The 17,540-nt window shown below is 44.0% G+C and overlaps 2 protein-coding genes across 2 annotated transcripts in view; both read right to left on the bottom strand.

The window, feature by feature from the left end:
* The window catches only part of LOC140278105 (supervillin-like), a 156,004-nt gene that overhangs the window by 3,372 nt on the left and 135,092 nt on the right, over positions 1-17,540 (bottom strand). The gene's annotated exons all lie outside the window — the stretch shown is intronic.
* Positions 1,202-17,540, bottom strand: part of lrp2b (low density lipoprotein receptor-related protein 2b) — a 33,664-nt gene continuing 17,325 nt past the window's right edge. Inside the window, exons 41-77 of the mRNA XM_072372914.1 lie at positions 17,356-17,521; positions 17,081-17,239; positions 16,700-16,989; positions 16,108-16,311; positions 15,736-15,978; positions 15,032-15,157; positions 14,762-14,881; positions 14,461-14,592; positions 14,006-14,207; positions 13,623-13,918; positions 12,766-13,285; positions 12,511-12,666; positions 12,098-12,268; positions 11,771-11,994; positions 11,506-11,683; positions 10,568-10,764; positions 10,191-10,436; positions 9,570-9,698; positions 8,917-9,036; positions 8,468-8,584; positions 8,266-8,382; positions 7,462-7,599; positions 7,133-7,255; positions 6,326-6,454; positions 5,556-5,687; positions 5,220-5,345; positions 4,874-5,017; positions 4,603-4,768; positions 4,336-4,464; positions 3,868-4,088; positions 3,539-3,721; positions 3,088-3,207; positions 2,342-2,504; positions 2,167-2,201; positions 1,846-1,985; positions 1,475-1,558; positions 1,202-1,309 (exon numbers count right to left, since the gene is read on the bottom strand). Coding sequence (XP_072229015.1) covers positions 1,202-1,309; positions 1,475-1,558; positions 1,846-1,985; positions 2,167-2,201; positions 2,342-2,504; positions 3,088-3,207; positions 3,539-3,721; positions 3,868-4,088; positions 4,336-4,464; positions 4,603-4,768; positions 4,874-5,017; positions 5,220-5,345; positions 5,556-5,687; positions 6,326-6,454; positions 7,133-7,255; positions 7,462-7,599; positions 8,266-8,382; positions 8,468-8,584; positions 8,917-9,036; positions 9,570-9,698; positions 10,191-10,436; positions 10,568-10,764; positions 11,506-11,683; positions 11,771-11,994; positions 12,098-12,268; positions 12,511-12,666; positions 12,766-13,285; positions 13,623-13,918; positions 14,006-14,207; positions 14,461-14,592; positions 14,762-14,881; positions 15,032-15,157; positions 15,736-15,978; positions 16,108-16,311; positions 16,700-16,989; positions 17,081-17,239; positions 17,356-17,521 — 6,254 coding nt within the window. The remainder of the gene's footprint in view (positions 1,310-1,474; positions 1,559-1,845; positions 1,986-2,166; positions 2,202-2,341; positions 2,505-3,087; positions 3,208-3,538; positions 3,722-3,867; positions 4,089-4,335; positions 4,465-4,602; positions 4,769-4,873; positions 5,018-5,219; positions 5,346-5,555; positions 5,688-6,325; positions 6,455-7,132; positions 7,256-7,461; positions 7,600-8,265; positions 8,383-8,467; positions 8,585-8,916; positions 9,037-9,569; positions 9,699-10,190; positions 10,437-10,567; positions 10,765-11,505; positions 11,684-11,770; positions 11,995-12,097; positions 12,269-12,510; positions 12,667-12,765; positions 13,286-13,622; positions 13,919-14,005; positions 14,208-14,460; positions 14,593-14,761; positions 14,882-15,031; positions 15,158-15,735; positions 15,979-16,107; positions 16,312-16,699; positions 16,990-17,080; positions 17,240-17,355; positions 17,522-17,540) is intronic.

Below are 17,540 nucleotides of genomic sequence, written 5' to 3'. Positions count from 1 at the left end.
CTCATTGTTTAAAGTGCAGAGACCTTGATGTGTTCAGACACATTTGACAGCGGGACAAAAGATATGCAGAATCATTGCTGTTGTTCCGAGATCAGCGAAAATTCTCAGCGTGATTAAATGGATGATGACAAAGCATGTCACGTCAGTTCAGTGGGTCAGATATGGAAGCTGAAAATCACTCCTATCTGTGATCAGTGGGTGGATAACACCAGTTGGAGCCTCTGTCTGGTAATAACGGAGCCAAGACTACAAAAAATAGATACTAGTAAGACTATGGATTGAGAATAAGGGACTGATGAATGCGTGTGTGCATGATTTTACACCATTATGTGGACGGAAACCTGACAGGACATCAACTTGTGGGCACTTCCTGTTAATATGGGGACCAAATTGCAGTCCCATTTGAATCCAGTGACAAGACAAAAGTGTGTGTGTCTACAAAGCTGAATAACAGTGGGAGACACACTGATGATAAAAGTACTTTTACTTAAGAAGCTTCTCACAATCCAAATTTACAAAAACGACACAAACTGTCAATCACAAACAAAAGTTTATACATTTTGATTCACATAATCTATTTACTGAACCAGTCTAATGTCAGTTACATCAAATCATCCCTTTAAAAGTGTTTTTTTATAGAAATGGCTACACAATGAAGGTTAAAGTTACACCTGTAGGTGCAACAAAATACTGTAATTCCTTATTTTACAAGCTGTAGATATTTTCATGTTCAGTCAACTCAGCATCTTCCAGTGTGAATGGATGACCCTGGAACGTGGGCCCATCTGGTTTCCGCTGTAGCAATCGTGTCAAACATCAGAATCAGAAGTAGTCACCTGCAAAATAAATGTTCGTCCCGTTTAATGTCATACAGTTAGTTACAATATTCAAAAATAAATGTGTTTATTAATTTATGCTAATAATCTAAATGACTAAGACTTTATTTAAAAATATGGCCATTATGCGCAGAAAAATGACACACAGTACAATGCAATCTAATCAGCCGCTTGGCTGGACTCACTGTGTATGTGGGATTTTGAAAAGATCCGAAACGCTCATCTTCACTAGGTTCAAACTGCTGGTAAAAGAAAAAAAAGTGTTAATCTTAGTTTACACACGTGCAAATATCGCACTGCCTTTTAAAAACGCTTCGACAAACACAGTCCTCTCCGTTTATAGCCGTTCCGCAGTAAAGCTGGTGTTACGGTTTGATCGGCGTCTCCATGGCTACCTGTGAGCTCGACACAGCTGGAAGCGCAGAGGTGACGTCTTTAACGGCCGAGCTGTACACTGGGTTCTCCATGGTCTCCTGAAATAGGTTAAAAACAGGACTATTAAACCAGCCGTAGAGCATGACGGGTTAGAGAAATGCAACGTGAAACTTAAAGTGAGGTGATATCTACTTTTAGGAACCTCTCTTTCATGTGGGATCGGCTTTTAAGTAAAACTGTTCTGTGACACTTGTGAAACCAACCTCATCGGCAGGTTTCAGTGCAGTGGTGGTGGGTTCGTCCGCAGCTTGAACCTCCTCCAAATACAAGGGATTGGCAATGTTATCCTGAGGAAGGACACATAGGGTTGAAAGTTAGCAAAGTAGAAAAACTTTGTGGTTTCCTTTTTTTAAAAATGCACAGCTTTCTACGCTCTGAACGGAAAATACACGGCCCCCTTTTTGTTCTTCTCTATTTTTGCACAGAACAAAAACAGTGGAAACTTACTAAACATCAAATTAATTTGTGCATCACAGGAGGGGATAAGGGCAAATGTGCCGCCACTATGCAAGCAGAACTGTAAGCAGAATCAAGACCGTGCACAGGCGAGCAGCAGCCATTTTTGTTTATTGACCTTGCTGGTTTCAGCAGGAGCAGTGGTGGCTGTCTGCATCCTGTTGGAGGCAAGCTGTTCCTCAGCCTCATATGCCGGGTTCTCAAAGCTCTTATCTCTGGTGTCAACCATGGACACTGATATGCAGGGAACCTGACATCAGGCAGAAAAGCCAGTTAAATACAGGCATTCAATGTTGAAATGAAATGGAACAACACAAGGAGGATTTAACAGATCTTAAAAATAATCTAGAATCCATATTCTATAATATAGAGGGTTTTTTTTTTGGCAGATGATAAATTTGACAACTGACCGCCTCTGAGTTCTGCCTGGTTTCAGTGTCTTCTGTTTTCAGTCCGTCTTGGGTGAAACCGTTCCTGAAATTAATCAACACACCAATAGTATGTCACTGCGCCGCAGATAAGGTGCTGGAAACAAGTCATTTACAGATCAAAACCCTGCAGATTTCACATTTAGGGACAATCACTTCAGATAATAATTCTCTTCTTTGTCTCACCTGAAGCTTGGCATGGATGGCATGCTGGGCATAGAAGGCATGCTGGGCATGGATGGCATGCTGCTCCGAAGTGACTCCAGCAGGTTAGACTTCTTCCTGGCGGCATAGACCAGAGCAACCAGCAGAGCCACAATCAATACTGTCACCCCGATGGCTATTCCGACTGTCAGGGAGGGAGAGAAAAGACGCACAAAGAGACTTGGGATTTATTCGGAGTACAATCTTAATCGTTGTCATTGTTTTTTGTAAATCAAACCAGACTTACCTGAGGACGCTAACACATTGTATGCGTTGGTCTGGCAGTAGTCTCCCTTCCAATCTGGAGGACATCTGTAGAACAAATACAGATACAAATGACTGTCGTCACAGTTCAAAACACTGCGTATGAAGTGAAACATCACACAGCAGTGACACCACCGATTATTTACTCTACCACAAATCAAAGACTGAAGCTGAATGCTTACTTGCAGAGAGCCTGGTTGTCATCAAAGTAGCAGGTGCCTCCATTCTGACACTGGCACGGTGGCGGCATGGTGGGTGGTGGATCAAACCCTGAACGATCAGGACAACTGACTCTTAATGACTCTTTCAGCCATGCTTCGTCTTTGAGGAATTAAAACACTACCCACATATCTCTTCGCTCACTTAAAGGTCACAGATTAATTAATGGAACTTCCGCACATGATGCCCTTTGGCTTTGGCAACACACACACACACGGAGAAAGACGAAAAGTTCCAATTCTTACCTGCGTCACACTCGGTGCTACTGCCGGGGATGAAGTTGGTGCCCTCAGGGCAGGCGCAGGTGTATCCTCCCGGCCGGAGCAAACACAGGTGGCTGCAGGTTCCCTTACACGGATTCCTCACTGCGAGCGCAGAGATGTTTTGATTAATCCATTCATTTAAGTTTAAAGAAAAAAAAGAAAAAGTGTGACATATGATCTTTTTCTGAGTTTGGCATTTCTCTTTTTTTTCAGGCATTATCACTAATGCTAGAAACTACTCTTTTGGTATTAAGTGCAATTATTAATTTGAAGACAAAAAGAGGTTTTTATCAGGGCAGCACCAACTGTAAACATGGAAAAAAACAAACACATGATGTGATATTCTTAAAACAACATATGGATGCTGTTTTTTTGGGGGGGGGGGTTAGTGTATTTGAATATGTGAGATGTGAGATGTGAGTGTGCAGCTCACTGGCGATGGAGTTGTATCTCTGCTGCTGGTACACAGAGATCTGAGTCAGCCAGGGCCCAGCCGTCAGCAGCTTGGTTTTGGATCCGCGACCAAACTTGTCCTGTCGAAACACCTCGCCTTTCTCCTGAGTGCTCCAGTAAACGTGGTCCTCGAAAACGCTCACACTGAAGGGGTTTCTTACATCTAAGCAAGAGGAGTACAATTTAAATGAGCCTCAGGTTAGAAACTATGATCACATATGAATGTATTCTGCAGACACAACATTTGCAGATGAACTTGATGTCATCTCAGCTGATGTCTCCTTGATTGCCCTCCTTTCTAATCTTCACCTATATAAACTGATGTTCTACGCTGCTCTCCTGAAGGCAGAATAGACTCGATGCGGCTTTCCTTGGAGTCAGACCAGTAGATTCTGTCATCGTTGGTGAAGTCAATAGAGAGGCCAGTGGGCCAACCCAGGCCATCAGCTACAAGAACTTTTCTCTCCTGTCCGTCCAGCCAAGAACACTCGATCTTAGCTGCATCCCCTCGGTCTGCCCAGTACAGCATCCTGACAGGATACACATGGATAAAGTCATACAGCACGAAGATGCTGCAACGCCTTGGTTGGAAAGCTGCACGTCGCTGACAGATTTTATGTTAAAGGCATGAAGTGGTGGCCACATATTACAAATTGAAGATAATGCTAGAAAGACGTCTGTTAATGCTGCACTTGAAAAGTGGAAACAATAGTCAATAGTCAATAGTTTGCAAAACTGTTTCTCAGAGAGAGAAGAGGGGATTCTTGTCCATCTTACCCAAGTCGAGGGTTGACCGCCACAGCGGATGGGTGACCCAAATCAGTCTTGACAAGATGCTTCCTGTAGCGTCCATCTAACATGGCCACTTCTAACCTCTTCAGCCTGGAGTCTGCCCAGTAAAGGTTTCTAAAAATAAGAGGAAAAAAAACATCTTTAACAAGAGGCTATGCACTGAAATAATTCTGATGTCAATATCATATTCATGTAAGTGAAAGAAATAGTTGACAAAGCTCATATCAGGACACAACAAAAGGGCAAACTCACCTGCCCACCCAGTCCACAGCGATGCCATCTGGTGTGGTGATGTACTTGATGTCGAGGTCAACAGCTGCACCTATGTTATTACTGCCGTCATCCACTGAAGGTATGTACGCTCTCTTAATGGCACCTGATACAGAGTCCTTACCGGCCACAGTAAAGTACACCATGCCTGAAAAAGCCCCAAAACACGATGTAACACTTGTCTTCACTGCCTTTTGCATAGAGCCAGATGCAGCTGTAAGCGTTAGATTTAGCCTTAATCCGTGTGTCTTACTGAATCCAGTGTTGTTGTGGTCCCAGTCATAGTCCAGAGCCATGATGCGCTCCTCCTCTTGGAGAAAGTCGTGGTAGGCCTCCGTCTGCAAGTTGAACCTCCGGATACGAATGCTCTCTGGGAGAAGCAGCAGAGGAGATGCTCCTGCAGGAGAAACGGACATTTGATGTATCAGGATAACTATAAAGAAACTAAAGACACTGTCTGTTTATCAAACACAAACTCTGAACATTAATAACGAACGGTAGATATCAGATTTGCATTATAGTGATAAGATTACTTCAGTAAGACAAGTTACTTATTATAATTCATGCTGCTCAAGGCTCATTAAAAAGATAATTCTCACCCTCAGCCTCACACATGCTGCCATCTCCCACTTTTCTGTAGCCGGATGCACACTCGCAGTCGTAGCTGCCTTTGGTGTTCTTACAGATCTGAGGACAGGTACCCCACACCTCGCACTCATTGATGTCTGGAGGGAGGGAGGGAGGGAGGGAGGGAGGGAGGGAGGGAGGAGACAAGTGGTAAAGTTCACGAACGAGGACAGAAAGTGCCGTTCTGGCCACGTTTGCTCTTCTCTGCAGATCTGAAGGCTGGTTTTGCCGCCTGGATTTTTAATTAGATGAATTAACCAGTGTCTACGTGAGTGTGTGTGTGTGTGTGTGTGTGTGTGTGCGTGTACCCAGGCAGTTGTAGGTGCTGTCTGGGTCCACGGTGTATCCAGGTCGGCAGGAGCAAATGAAGCCGGTGCCGTTCAGGTTGGTGCACTCGTGTTGGCACAGCTTCTCCTCACAGTTTCTGTCTTGGCCAAAATCTAGAACCGGACAACACAGAGCGTTTCTGACACATTTAAAACGTCTTTTGTACCGAGCTGAAAGCAGGAAGGCAGACTTGGAACACAAAAAAAATCACAGACTGCGGCATAAATACACTTTGAGATGCTTTCTTGGGAGTTTACCCATATACAGCCGAATGTGTGCGTCTCATGGAGACAGCTGCACTGATTAAAACTGGAGCTCATCTGCTCCATCAAACACACAGGAGGGGAGACTTAATTCTTTCTGTGTCAACGCATCATAAAGCCTTATCCTGATTATGAGAGAGCCCCCGATGCTACCTGGAGTACTAAATCATAAACCAGGAAATTTTGGCATATTTTGGAAGAGAGCTAAGAGGATGATCAGACCTCTGAAAACTGTTAAAAGTCTTGTATAAACTAGAAGATTTGATTATTTTTCGTCAAATTCTGATGACGATCATGTCCTTTTTCTGTGATGAAGGCTGTAATCTTGTACTCTTTTTTTATTGAACCAGAAAATCCTAAATCTCAAGTTATTCCGTTACATTTGGAAACATCAGGAGACACACGGTTAGCTCACATGTCTGTCTGATAAAACTAAATGTAATCGGCCAGGCAGGCGGTTGGAATGAGTATCCGTTTATGTTACTCACTGCAGCCCATTTCATCTGTGCGGTCCCCACAGTTGTCGTTGTGGTCACAGACGTACGGCAGGGGCACACAGTGGCCGTTGATGCATTTAAACTCTTCCAGTGTGCAGGGGGGCAGAGTGGGCTCACGGCCTGTGAAGTTTGCAGTCAGAATGAAACGACAGTAAGCAATGAGTCTTTTACATGAAAAGTCACCTCTGTTCTTTCCCTACAGTGTGGAGATGTTCAGTCTCACAGCCCTAAACTTGTGTACTCTATCATGATACATTCTGCCTGTTAATACTGTATCTTGCTGACAAACAAATGGATTTAGATGAGCCAGCCAATGTCCACCTCCATTCTGCACTCTAATTTGATTGACATGTAAGCTGATTGTGACATTTTCTTAGCCGTTGCGTGTTTGGGGCCTGTGCAGTTGCTGATGTCATTTTTTACATTCCCATTTCACTGACCTCACAGAGGAAAGTTCAGAGCATCGGTGGGATTTGGAGTAATGTTTGAAAATCGCACAATATGATCAGAAGCGGTGTATTTGCTAAACCCGAGCGCATCACAAATCTGGTTATGTCTACAGTTAATAAGAAAAAAACTAACAGCAAAATATTGCACAGTGCACTTTACTTGATTCATTGACTGTGGAAGCCAAATGCATCTGTATGTAGAATATATATCTCATATCAGCTCTCTCTCTGCGTTTAAACATCAGTACTTTGCCCAAACTTGTCTTTTTGCTACTATTTGATGGTTTCTGTAATGTTGATCTAAAAGTGCTGATGTGTCTATTGCAGCACGTATGAGTGTGAGCCATACAGAGATCTTCTTTTTCATCGCTGCCGTCTCCACAGTCATCCTTCTTATTGCAGAGCAGTCCAGAGTAAATGCAGTAGCCGTTGGCACATCGGAACCTGGACGGCATCTCGCAGGTGACGTTCACTGTTCAACGCACACAAACGTGGGCTTTGATAAGCCTAATTGCCATCTTTTTTTTCCTTTTTCCAACTGACTCAGAACCGTCAGTTATCAAACATCATTAAAAAAACGTGACAATTTGTCATTTTAACAGAATTGGGGATAAAAATGACTCGCACGGAAAAAAATGACGTATAAAAGATGAACAAACTTAAGGGCATTTTTCTCACAGCATAAACTGAGTTGTTCATCAGAGTCGTCCCCGCAGTCATCAACACCGTCACACACCCAGCTCTGGCTCACACACAGTCGGTTGGTGCACTGGAACTGGCTCTCAAGACACCAACGGCCCCCTGGGTAACGCGTAGCTTTAAAAAAAGAAGAAAAAAAAGAAATTATTACCTAAAAGACACCCAGTCAAAACTTTCTAGTGAGAGGCAACAAACAAACTCCAGCGTAGAATCGAAAGCGCCTCAATGTTTTGGGGTTATATTTGTAGGTGTGGCTACCGCTACTCTTGGCTGAGGTCATGTCTTATTCAGCAAACTCTTCTATCTCAAACCTTTTAAAGAGGTTCCTCTCGTTTAGACAGCCTGTGAAGTAACTGAATGAAAGCAGTGGAGGACAGAAATAATGTGCGAGTAGGAACAACACGGTTTACGGTTTCTTGAGCTCAAAATAGTCGAGTCCCAGTTGCTCCAAAGTTTAACCTCATTGGATCTAGACCACATGTTACGATTAGACATAAAAGGAAATTATGTAACTTTCCTCCAGACAGACAGACAACTGCTATAAATCTCTTCTATTATTGTATTGTATGTTGTGTATGAACAGTTTTACATACCTTTATATTTACATTTTAGATGAAGTTTACCTTTAATCTGATTTCTCAATAAGTTGTTTTATGTGTTTATGCCTCCGAAACAGTTCATGATCATCCTTTTTAAGCCTTCCAACCTGAATGATGACCTGCTACCCACAAACACAAGTATGCTAAAAGACTGTAGGAGGAGCCTGGAATGTTGTTTACTTACGGCAGCTGGTCTCATCTGACAGATCCTGACAATCGGGCCAGCCGTCACACTGCAGAACAGAGGGGATACAGTGACCTGAGTCACACTGGAAGGAACCGGGGCGACACGTCAGCAGTTCTGGAAAAGAGCCAAGATGTTAATGCGTGCCGCTGACGACAGGTAATAGTGCGAGGAAGTGTGTGTGCACGCAGCGTCTGCTCACCGCAATCTCGCTCATCTGAGTTGTCTCCGCAGTCGTTGTCATGGTCACACACCCAGTTTCCAGGGATGCACTGTGCGTTGTCACATCGAAACTCACTTTCAGAGCAGGGCCGTGGCTCTGGAGACCACAATCACAGAGGTACACATTTCTTCAGTAAGGGAGCAGAGCGAGGTGCAGCCGTGAGCTACACGAGCTACACAGGCCCAGTTATAAGAGTTACGCAACTATAGTAGGAAACTCGAATTAATACATGCATTGATCAAGCAATATGTCAATTCAGCATCTAAAAATGTTCTGTGCATCTTTATAAGTTACAGGTTAGTCATTCAAATCACGAGGCAGATTTGAAGGATGGAAAAACACTGGGTAAGTCGGGTGGACATGTGTCTCCTTCTAATGCTCAGTGGTTTGCAGTAGTTCTTCGTAAAAATGTAGAGTCTGACACTTACGACAGTCCCTCTCATCTGAGCCGTCTCCACAGTCGTTGGTGCCGTCACACCTCCATCGGATGGGAACACAGCGGTGGTTGTCACAGCGGAAATCTCCCAGAGGATCACAGGTCAGCTCCTCTGTCGCAGTAATAGTCAGAAAGGAGCAGAAAAAAAAAAAGGGGGGGGGGGTTCCACATATGGTCAGAAACAGTGTGCAGTGGCTCTGTTGTGGTATTTAAGGTGTAAAAACACTAAAGCTAAACAGGTTGTATGCTCCAAAAACCTTAACACATTCTCACTACTAAAATCTGAATCTATAAACTGTGGCTGCCTATTGAGTCCCTCATAATTTAATGCATTTTGTGTCTCCAATCTGTTTTCTTTAGAGGATAATAAAAAATGTTGTTGACATTTTTCTCTGCTCTAAACAGCTTTAAAACACTTGAACAAGCTGAAAAAAAAAGTCTTGGTCAGCTGTGGCCTTGACTAAAACAAATCAATAAACCTCCTGATTACTGGGCTGTAAATCCTTTCAGCTATTCAAGACAATGCTCTTTTTCTTTTCGTTGTAAGGTCATAGCTGTACAGGTCACAGTAGTGTAGTTACAAGCAAACACTTCGCATCACACCATGAAAGACTTTGAAAAATAAGCGGTGGGATAAGCACTGACCACAGCCTTCCTCGTCGCTGTTGTCGATGCAGTCGTTGGTGCCATCGCAGCGGGCCCACTGAGGAATACAGCGGTAGTTTGTCTTGCAGGAGAACTCCGTGTCTTCATCGCACTTGTACTCGGGACCCACTGGGAAGGCAAAGACAGAGATGAGTTAAAGATGTGACCTGACAGGACTGGTGAGACTGATGGTGAAACAGGAAGTACTCAAGATGTAGAGAGGCAGCAAGAATATAAGAGGGAAACAGAGCAAAACAGATTTGGCGGTGATTAGGAGCTGAAAGAAGAGGATGGGAAGCAGTATAACATCATTAATTCACTCAGATTACTCTTGGGACAAGACTGAGTCTATATTGATCATATACTGTATGAGTGAAAAAACAGATAAATCTCTTTGATTAAACTGTCAGTTGTTCACCCACAGAACACTGCCGTCATCAATTACAGTAGAGCTTTTTTGCTAATCCCAGACTAATAAGAGAAATGAGGGAAGTCAGCTTTTCATTCCTGCCACAGTCTCTACAGATGACATTATGCCTCTACAAGATCACCGGCTAAAGTACTATAATGTCTAAAATGATAGTATCTCTCTGTCTTTATTTCTCCGCCAGTCAAACTTACTGCAGGTTTCATACGGCTCATCAGAACCATCTCCACAGTCGTCCTGGGCATCACACACATAGCTTGATGGTAGGCAGCGGCCATTGGCACACTGGAACTCTCCTGGTTGGCAAGTCCTCTGGGCACAAGTTTCTGCATCTTCATCGCTGCCATCCGAGCAGTCGTTAATTCCATCACAGTGCCAGGACACAGGGATGCACTTCTTGTTTTTACACTGGAACTGGTTTACCTCGCATCGGTGATCACCTGCAAGGAGAGAAAAACATGGAGCAAAATCAGACATTTAAAAGACAATCGGAGAATATTGGAAATATCGAAAATTTGATCGTTTTATAGCATTGGGGGATCTGCTGAGATTTTTGGTTTGATTGTCATACTGCAGAGAGCGGCGTCCTCATCTGAGCTGTCAGGGCAGTGTGGCTGTCCATCGCAGATGAAACCAGGGTAGGTACAGTTGCCATCTTGACACTGGAACTGGCCTACGGGGCAGTAACGAGGTGGGCAGGTCTGAGGTTCATCTGAGCCGTCGCTGCAGTCTGACTGACCGTCACACTTCCACCATATAGGAACACACCTAAGGAGAAGGGAGAAATGGGAAAATTATATGAAGTTCAAAGTGATGTGATTTCATCATTTACATTCTCCTTTTTTTCCTTATATTCTTGTTTTATTTGTTTTTGAGTGTGCCTTTTTGGACTTTTGACTTCCTGCTTTATTTGACTAAGTTCCTAGTTATTAATCTTATTTCTTGTTAGTTTTTAAGTTTAGCAATCAGTCCATCTTAGAGTCAGTCAGTATGGTAACAGTTGAGTAAAAATACAGTTTCAGCTAAACTTGACAATTTAATCGGGCCACCATACCTGTGTTATTAACTGAAGCACGTCCAGTCCCACAGCACTGTGGACTGCGTAAGTAAATATTAAAGACATTCTGCTGCTTCCAACTTTCTCTGTCATCGAACATCTAAGGATAGCTGAATTTACTGGGCAGATGTTGTTTTCAAATGACTTAAATGGTGATTTTGGCCCATTTGAGTCTAGTAGAGCGTATGCATGCAGAGTGATTCGATCCTCCACTGCACTATCTGGTTTGAAAAGTTAAATTTCACACAATTTTGGGCAAACTAACATGCTTACAAGCATTACGAAACTCCAGTTTTGGTCAGACTAACACAATGATGCGTTTTCTTTCTTTCTAGTGTCTGTGAATGTGTTCACTGAACGCCTGTCTTGGTGAAAACTGCTGAACTGATGGTAAGAAAATGAAACAAATGATACAAAAAAAAAAAAAAAAGACAGTCAACAATCTGACTAACTTCTCATTGTCCCCACAGCGGAACTGGGTACTGGAGCAGTCAGCAACACACTGGATCTTAAATCCCACAGCTAGGCCAATAAAATGATCTGGACACTCGCAGGAAGCTTGCTGCCCACCAGGTGCAATCAGACACAAATGACTGCAGGTCAGGTGATGTGACAAGCAAGGGTTTTCACCTGGGAAATATGGAGAAAAAAATAAAAAACATTACTTGAGTCTGCTGCCGATAAACACATAAACACATGCGACTGTCATTTACATACTCCTAGGTTGTCTGTAGGGGTGGTACACATGAATGTCATGGGGCCGATGTGTGTTGTTGCCCATGACTGTGCGCTGCTCGCCAGTGTACTTATGGGCTTTCTCCACGTTGTGCGTGTTCCAGTCTGTCCAGAAGACCCAGTCTTCAAACAGAGTAACGGCAAATACATGGGGAAGTGTACCGGCAATAGCCCGGTGCCGGTTCTGGCCGTCCATGTCTGCAAAGCTACAAAAATAAGCAAGGTTGATATAAAAGTAGATATATCGCAGGTACAGCAACTTGATTATAAATAATATCAGTTTCTGTCTGAAACTATCCCTTAACTCACTCCAAAAAGTTAAGATGTGCATCAGCGAAGAAGATCTTGTTGGTGGTGTAGTCAATGGTCAGAGCATTGGGCCACTCCAGCTTGGTTGTGATAATGGCACTGACATTTGTTCCATCCATGCCAACTCTGCCAATATAGGCTGCGTCCCCCCAGTCAGTCCAGTACAGCCACCTGAGAGGAAAGCGACAGGAAAGGAGAGAAGAGGTGGGACGAGGCAGAGGTTAAATCTTCTGTAAAAAGCAAACAACAGGTAATGCCTGACACTGTATTCCTGGAGGTATTTTATCAACTTCCCTAACAAATCAGTTAATATCATTAGCTGTAACTACTGCACCTAAAATAAAGAATCATCTGAATACAACTGTCTTTGGTGTCAACCAAAGATTTAAAGTCTTGTGTGTGAGTGTGAATACCCATATTTAGGGTTGACAGCCACAGCCCGCGGTCGGCTGACAACATAGGTGTCATTTCCATTTGTGAATCCCCCTGACAGCAGCGTCTTTGGGTAGCGCCCATCCAGCTCCATCACATGAAGTGAGCTGTAGTAACCATTCGTCCAGTACATCTTTCTGCAGAAAAGGAAACAAACAAACAAAAACTTACTGACATCCCTTGAGTTGTGCATGCTTGATTTCCTACTTTTGTGGAAAAACTCCATGTTTACACACCTGCCCACCCAGTCCAGTGCCAGACCTTCAGCTCCTGCTACATTGTTATCAGTTAACAGAGTCTCCCTGTCACTTCCATCAAAACGCATCCTCTCAATCTTTCCTGCCCCTGCATCAAGCCAGTACAATCTCTCCTCATAGTGATCGAAATCTAACGCCACAGCGTTGGACAGCCCCTGCAGGACTATACTCAGATGGGACCCATCGGTGGTCAAATTGCGGATATAGTAGCGATTACTGTACAACAGGTATGGGGCAATGCCACTGTTCTGGCGACAGGTGCGTCCATCCGGCTCCCGGATGTACCCTGGAGCGCATTTGCAGTGGTATGAGCCAAAGGCATTCTCGCAGATCTGGCTACAGACTGCAGGTGTGCTGACACACTCGTTGATGTCCTCGCAGGCTTTGCCATCTGGCATTAGTTTGTAACCTGGGTAGCAGGAACAGTAATAACCAGTAAGGGTGTCGGTGCAGAGTTGAGCACACTTATGGACGGAAGGGTTGCGACACTCGTTGACCCCTAAACAGAAACAGAAAACAGGAAGAAGTGGAAAAAAAGGCGATATTTGACATGACAAACTGTAGGTCACATACTTTCTTACTTTTACACATTAGCAAACGCAGAGGTAGCACAAAACAGATCTTTTACATTTTTAAACATGAAAGACAATATTTGATTGAGCAAAAAGTTCTCAACACATATTTCAAGCACCTTTTTCTTCCTTACTGTGGTAAAACTGAAGGTTTCTAATGGTCTTTGAAACTAAATAACCTCCCTGATAATGTCCGACTCAGAGGTACCATTCATAAATAACAAATGAGAAAAATAATGCAACATAAATCGCAATTTGTCTCACCGCAGCCTTTTTCATCACTGTTGTCCTGGCAGTCCTTCTGCCCATTGCACACCTTACTGTTATCAATGCACTCTCCTGATGAGCACAAGTAGTGCTGAGGAGAGCAGGTGGGTTGAGGTGTGATGCACAAGCTATCTGTCTCATCTGAACCATCCATACAGTCGCTTTCCCCGTCGCAAGTGTAGGAGGAGGGGATGCAGGCTCCGTTACCACAGGTGAACTGGTTGCTGCTGCATGTGTCGTATGTACACCCCACTTCATCACTGCCGTCTCCGCAGTCGTTCACGCGGTCGCAGCTGGGGAAGAGGAGGATCTCATCATTCACTGGTTAGCGAATTCGTTTTCAGGGAACTGCATAAATCAATCACACGTTTTTCTCTTACTGGAGTGGGATGATGATGCAGAGCCCGTTAGAACAGGCAAACTCATTCATATGGCAGGTCCGGTTTGGACAGTTCTGGAGCTCATCAGCTGCATTGGCACAGTCTTTCTCACCATCGCACACGAAGCTTAAAGGCACGCAGCGTGGATGGCCCGGGTACCAGGTCGGACACGTGAACTGGTTAGAACTGCAGGTACGTTGTCCTACAGCGGAAACAAAAAGATGAGAGGGTTCATCAAGGTTGGATAAACAATGCGATGCCACAAACAACTACAAAAAGATTGTAATCAGACTTCAGATGAAAAGTATATACAAAACTGAAATGAAAAATGGCATAGAGCTGTGAAAAAAGCCTAAATGAGATACTTGCGTTCTTCTAACCCAACTACAAATTAAATAAAGCCTGAGTGTTATCTTGACAAATTGTGATAAATGAATGTCTAACTGCTGTCTCACCACACTGCAGCTCTGGGGCCTCGTCACTGCTGTCCCAGCAGTCATTGTTGCCATCGCAAACCAGCGACTGAGGGATGCAGTTTCCATTGGTACAAGTGAACTGGTCTGGATTGCACGTTTTAATTTGATCCTCTGCACAGAAGCCAGGACAGAAAATTCCCTTTGATTATATTTGGCTGCGAGTTGTAAATGCAAAATGATAATATTTTAAATGAATGTGCGGAAATATGTCCTTAAAATGCAATGTTCATAAACCAAGAAAAGTTTGTACTCGTCTGTTGCGTAAATATAGACAACCTACCGCAAGTGGGAGGTTCATCTGTCCCATCATTGCAGTCACTGAATGAGTCACAAACCCAAGACTGAGGAATGCACTTTCCTGTATCACAAAGGAACTGATCCGCAGAGCACGTGCGGTCCGCTGTGGCACGACAACACACACAGACAACATATACAGTCAGAGCCACGCTAACTGCAGCTGATAGCATATAAACTATATGGGTGATTGCGTGTTAAGAAAGCAAAAATGTGTTCTGACTTTATTTTTACTTTCACTTCGGGAATGCCTTACCGCAGAAGAGGGGATTCTCGTCACTGTTGTCCCCACAGTTGTTATAGCCATCACATAGGTTATCAGGATCGATGCAGATGTTGGTTCCCTCGCACTTGACCTGGCCCGTAGGACATGTGCGGTCAGCTGGAGCACAAAATCATAAAAAGGTTTTGATGATACATATGCTTGTTATTTATTCAAAACAAAAGCCTGCAGATTTCAAATGAGTAGCTTCCTGCCAATCATGCATTCACTCCATAGGTGTTGTGTTCACACCAATCGATGATCTTTTCATGAATCTAACTCCTGCTCAGCGTTATTGTTTATGTTTATGTATTTAGCAGACGCTTTTATCCAAAGCGACTTACAAATGAAGATTTAACAAGCTATATAAAGCTAACAATAAACTACATAGAAGGAACCCACTAGTCTGACTCTGTCAGAGGTGACAGAGTAGAGATAGGGTGCAGGCATAGAAAGAAGTGCAGAAAGATAAAGTGCAGAGATAGAGGGGGTAGGGAAGTACAAGGTAAGTGCTAGGATAGGAGATGCTCTCTGAAGAGCTGGGTTTCTTGAAGATAGACAGGGACGCCCCTGTTCTGGTAGCGCTCGGCAGGTCATTCCACCATCGTGGGACGACACATGAAAAGAGTTTGGATTGTCTTAAGCGTGGTGTAGGCACCGCCAGACGACAATCCTGGGATTGTCCTATTGTGACTCACGGCAGTTGATTTCGTCTGAAGTGGCGTTGTCTCGACAGTCATTGTGGCCGTCACAGACAAAGGCTGCACTGATGCAGCGCCCGCTGGCGCAGGTGAACTCAGTAGCAGGATTACATGTAGGGAAGGGGCAGCCCAGCTCGTCACTGTTGTCACCGCAGTCATTTGTGTAGTCACAGGTGTAGGTTAACGGTATGCAACGCCCGTTGTCACAGGTAAAGTCCATGGCTGAGCACGTGTGGAAGGCTAGGTAGGGTAAAAGGAAGTTTTAGTTGCAATCTAACTGTAGAACAGGTTTGCTTACGTATGTCAACAACAGAGCAGATTGGCATCAAGATGGGAATGAATATGAATATCTCAAAGGTCTTTTCTCACCACACACTCTTTCAAGCTCATCTGAATTGTCCTGGCAGTCATCGTAGCCGTCGCACTTCCACCTGGCTGAGATGCAGTTGCCATTCAGACAGGTGAACTGTTCTGGCTGACAACGTTTCCCTGTGTCTTTGATGCAGTCCTTGCCGTTATTTGCCAGATACCAGCTCCCGTCATGAGGACACTGGCACTCTGGGCCAACTGGACCTGCAGAGGAGATTATGGAGAGTAGATTTGTGGGTTTAAATAATTCAGAGTAACCAGAGGGAACACAGAGACAAACTTAGGGCTTATCTGTCTTATCTATTAGCAGTACTTTGTGTCTTTTTAAGCAGTTTAAGATTAAGTTAATTTAGTGACACTTTTGAAGCCAAGCACTCAAGATTTAATTATGCAGCAATAATAATATATCATCATAATTCCACTATGACCATTAAAGTTGAATAAAACATTATTACACTAAATTTACAACTGACAAAAAAAACTTAAAAAACTGAGGCAAGGTCCCACATATAGATACAAATATACTGTATGTATGTTTGGTGGATTCCTTGCCTTTTTTTCAGCATCAATGGAAGAATGAATCCGCCCTTACCAGAAACACAGATGTGACTGCAGCCTCCGTTGAATTGCTGACAGAAGCTGGAGCAACTCTCCTGCTTAGATGCGGCATAAATGTGGATGTCATTCGGTCGGTACTGCAGGTTCTGGGCTACCACCGTGAAGTCAGAGCCATCATCCTTCCCTGCCCGGAAGACAGCTCTCGCCGTCCAGTCTGTCCAGAAGATGTCCTGCTGGAAAACAGTCATGGCGAACGGGTACTGCACTCCCTGCACGATCACTTGTCGGTTCTCACCAGTCAGCGTCGCCCGCTCAATCTTGTCTCTACAGAAAGCAAAGGGAAAAAGAAAAGCTGCAGCACAACCGTCCCCTTCAACTGATATATACTGTATAAGGCAGGAAAATCTGGACTTACAGGGAGGCATCAGCCCAGTAAAGCATCCTCTCCTCGTAGTCCAAAGTCAGGCCATTAGGTGTTGTCAGACTGCTGTTGATGATGGCTGTCCTAAAGTTTCCACCCAGCGTGGCCCTCTCAATCTTAGCCGGAGAGCCCCAATCAGTCCAGTACAGGTAACTATGGAGAAAAAGAAGAGGCAGCTTATGGCTAAAATTGATGCTCAACATTAATACTTGAACACCAGTCTCAATCTATGGACATTTGCATATGAAATAATAATTTCCTCCTTTTACCCATAGCACGGGTCAACGATGATGCCTCGTGGGCGGTTTGCATGCGCAATCGTTGAGCGATTCAACCCATCCACCCCGATTGACTGGACATAACGTCTGTAGTAGTCAGTGAAGTAGAGGCGCTTGTTGATCCAATCATAGGCCAGTCCCTCTGGGTCATCCAAGTCTGAGCAGTGAGTAGAGAA

This window comes from Leuresthes tenuis, unplaced genomic scaffold, assembly GCF_036924035.1.
Source record: "Leuresthes tenuis unplaced genomic scaffold, fLeuTen1.0.hap1 SCAF_20, whole genome shotgun sequence".
In the NCBI taxonomy this organism is placed as follows: Eukaryota; Metazoa; Chordata; class Actinopteri; order Atheriniformes; family Atherinopsidae; genus Leuresthes; species Leuresthes tenuis.
The sequence above is the reverse complement of the archived record's forward strand: the minus strand, read 5'-3'. Positions and strand labels throughout refer to the sequence as shown.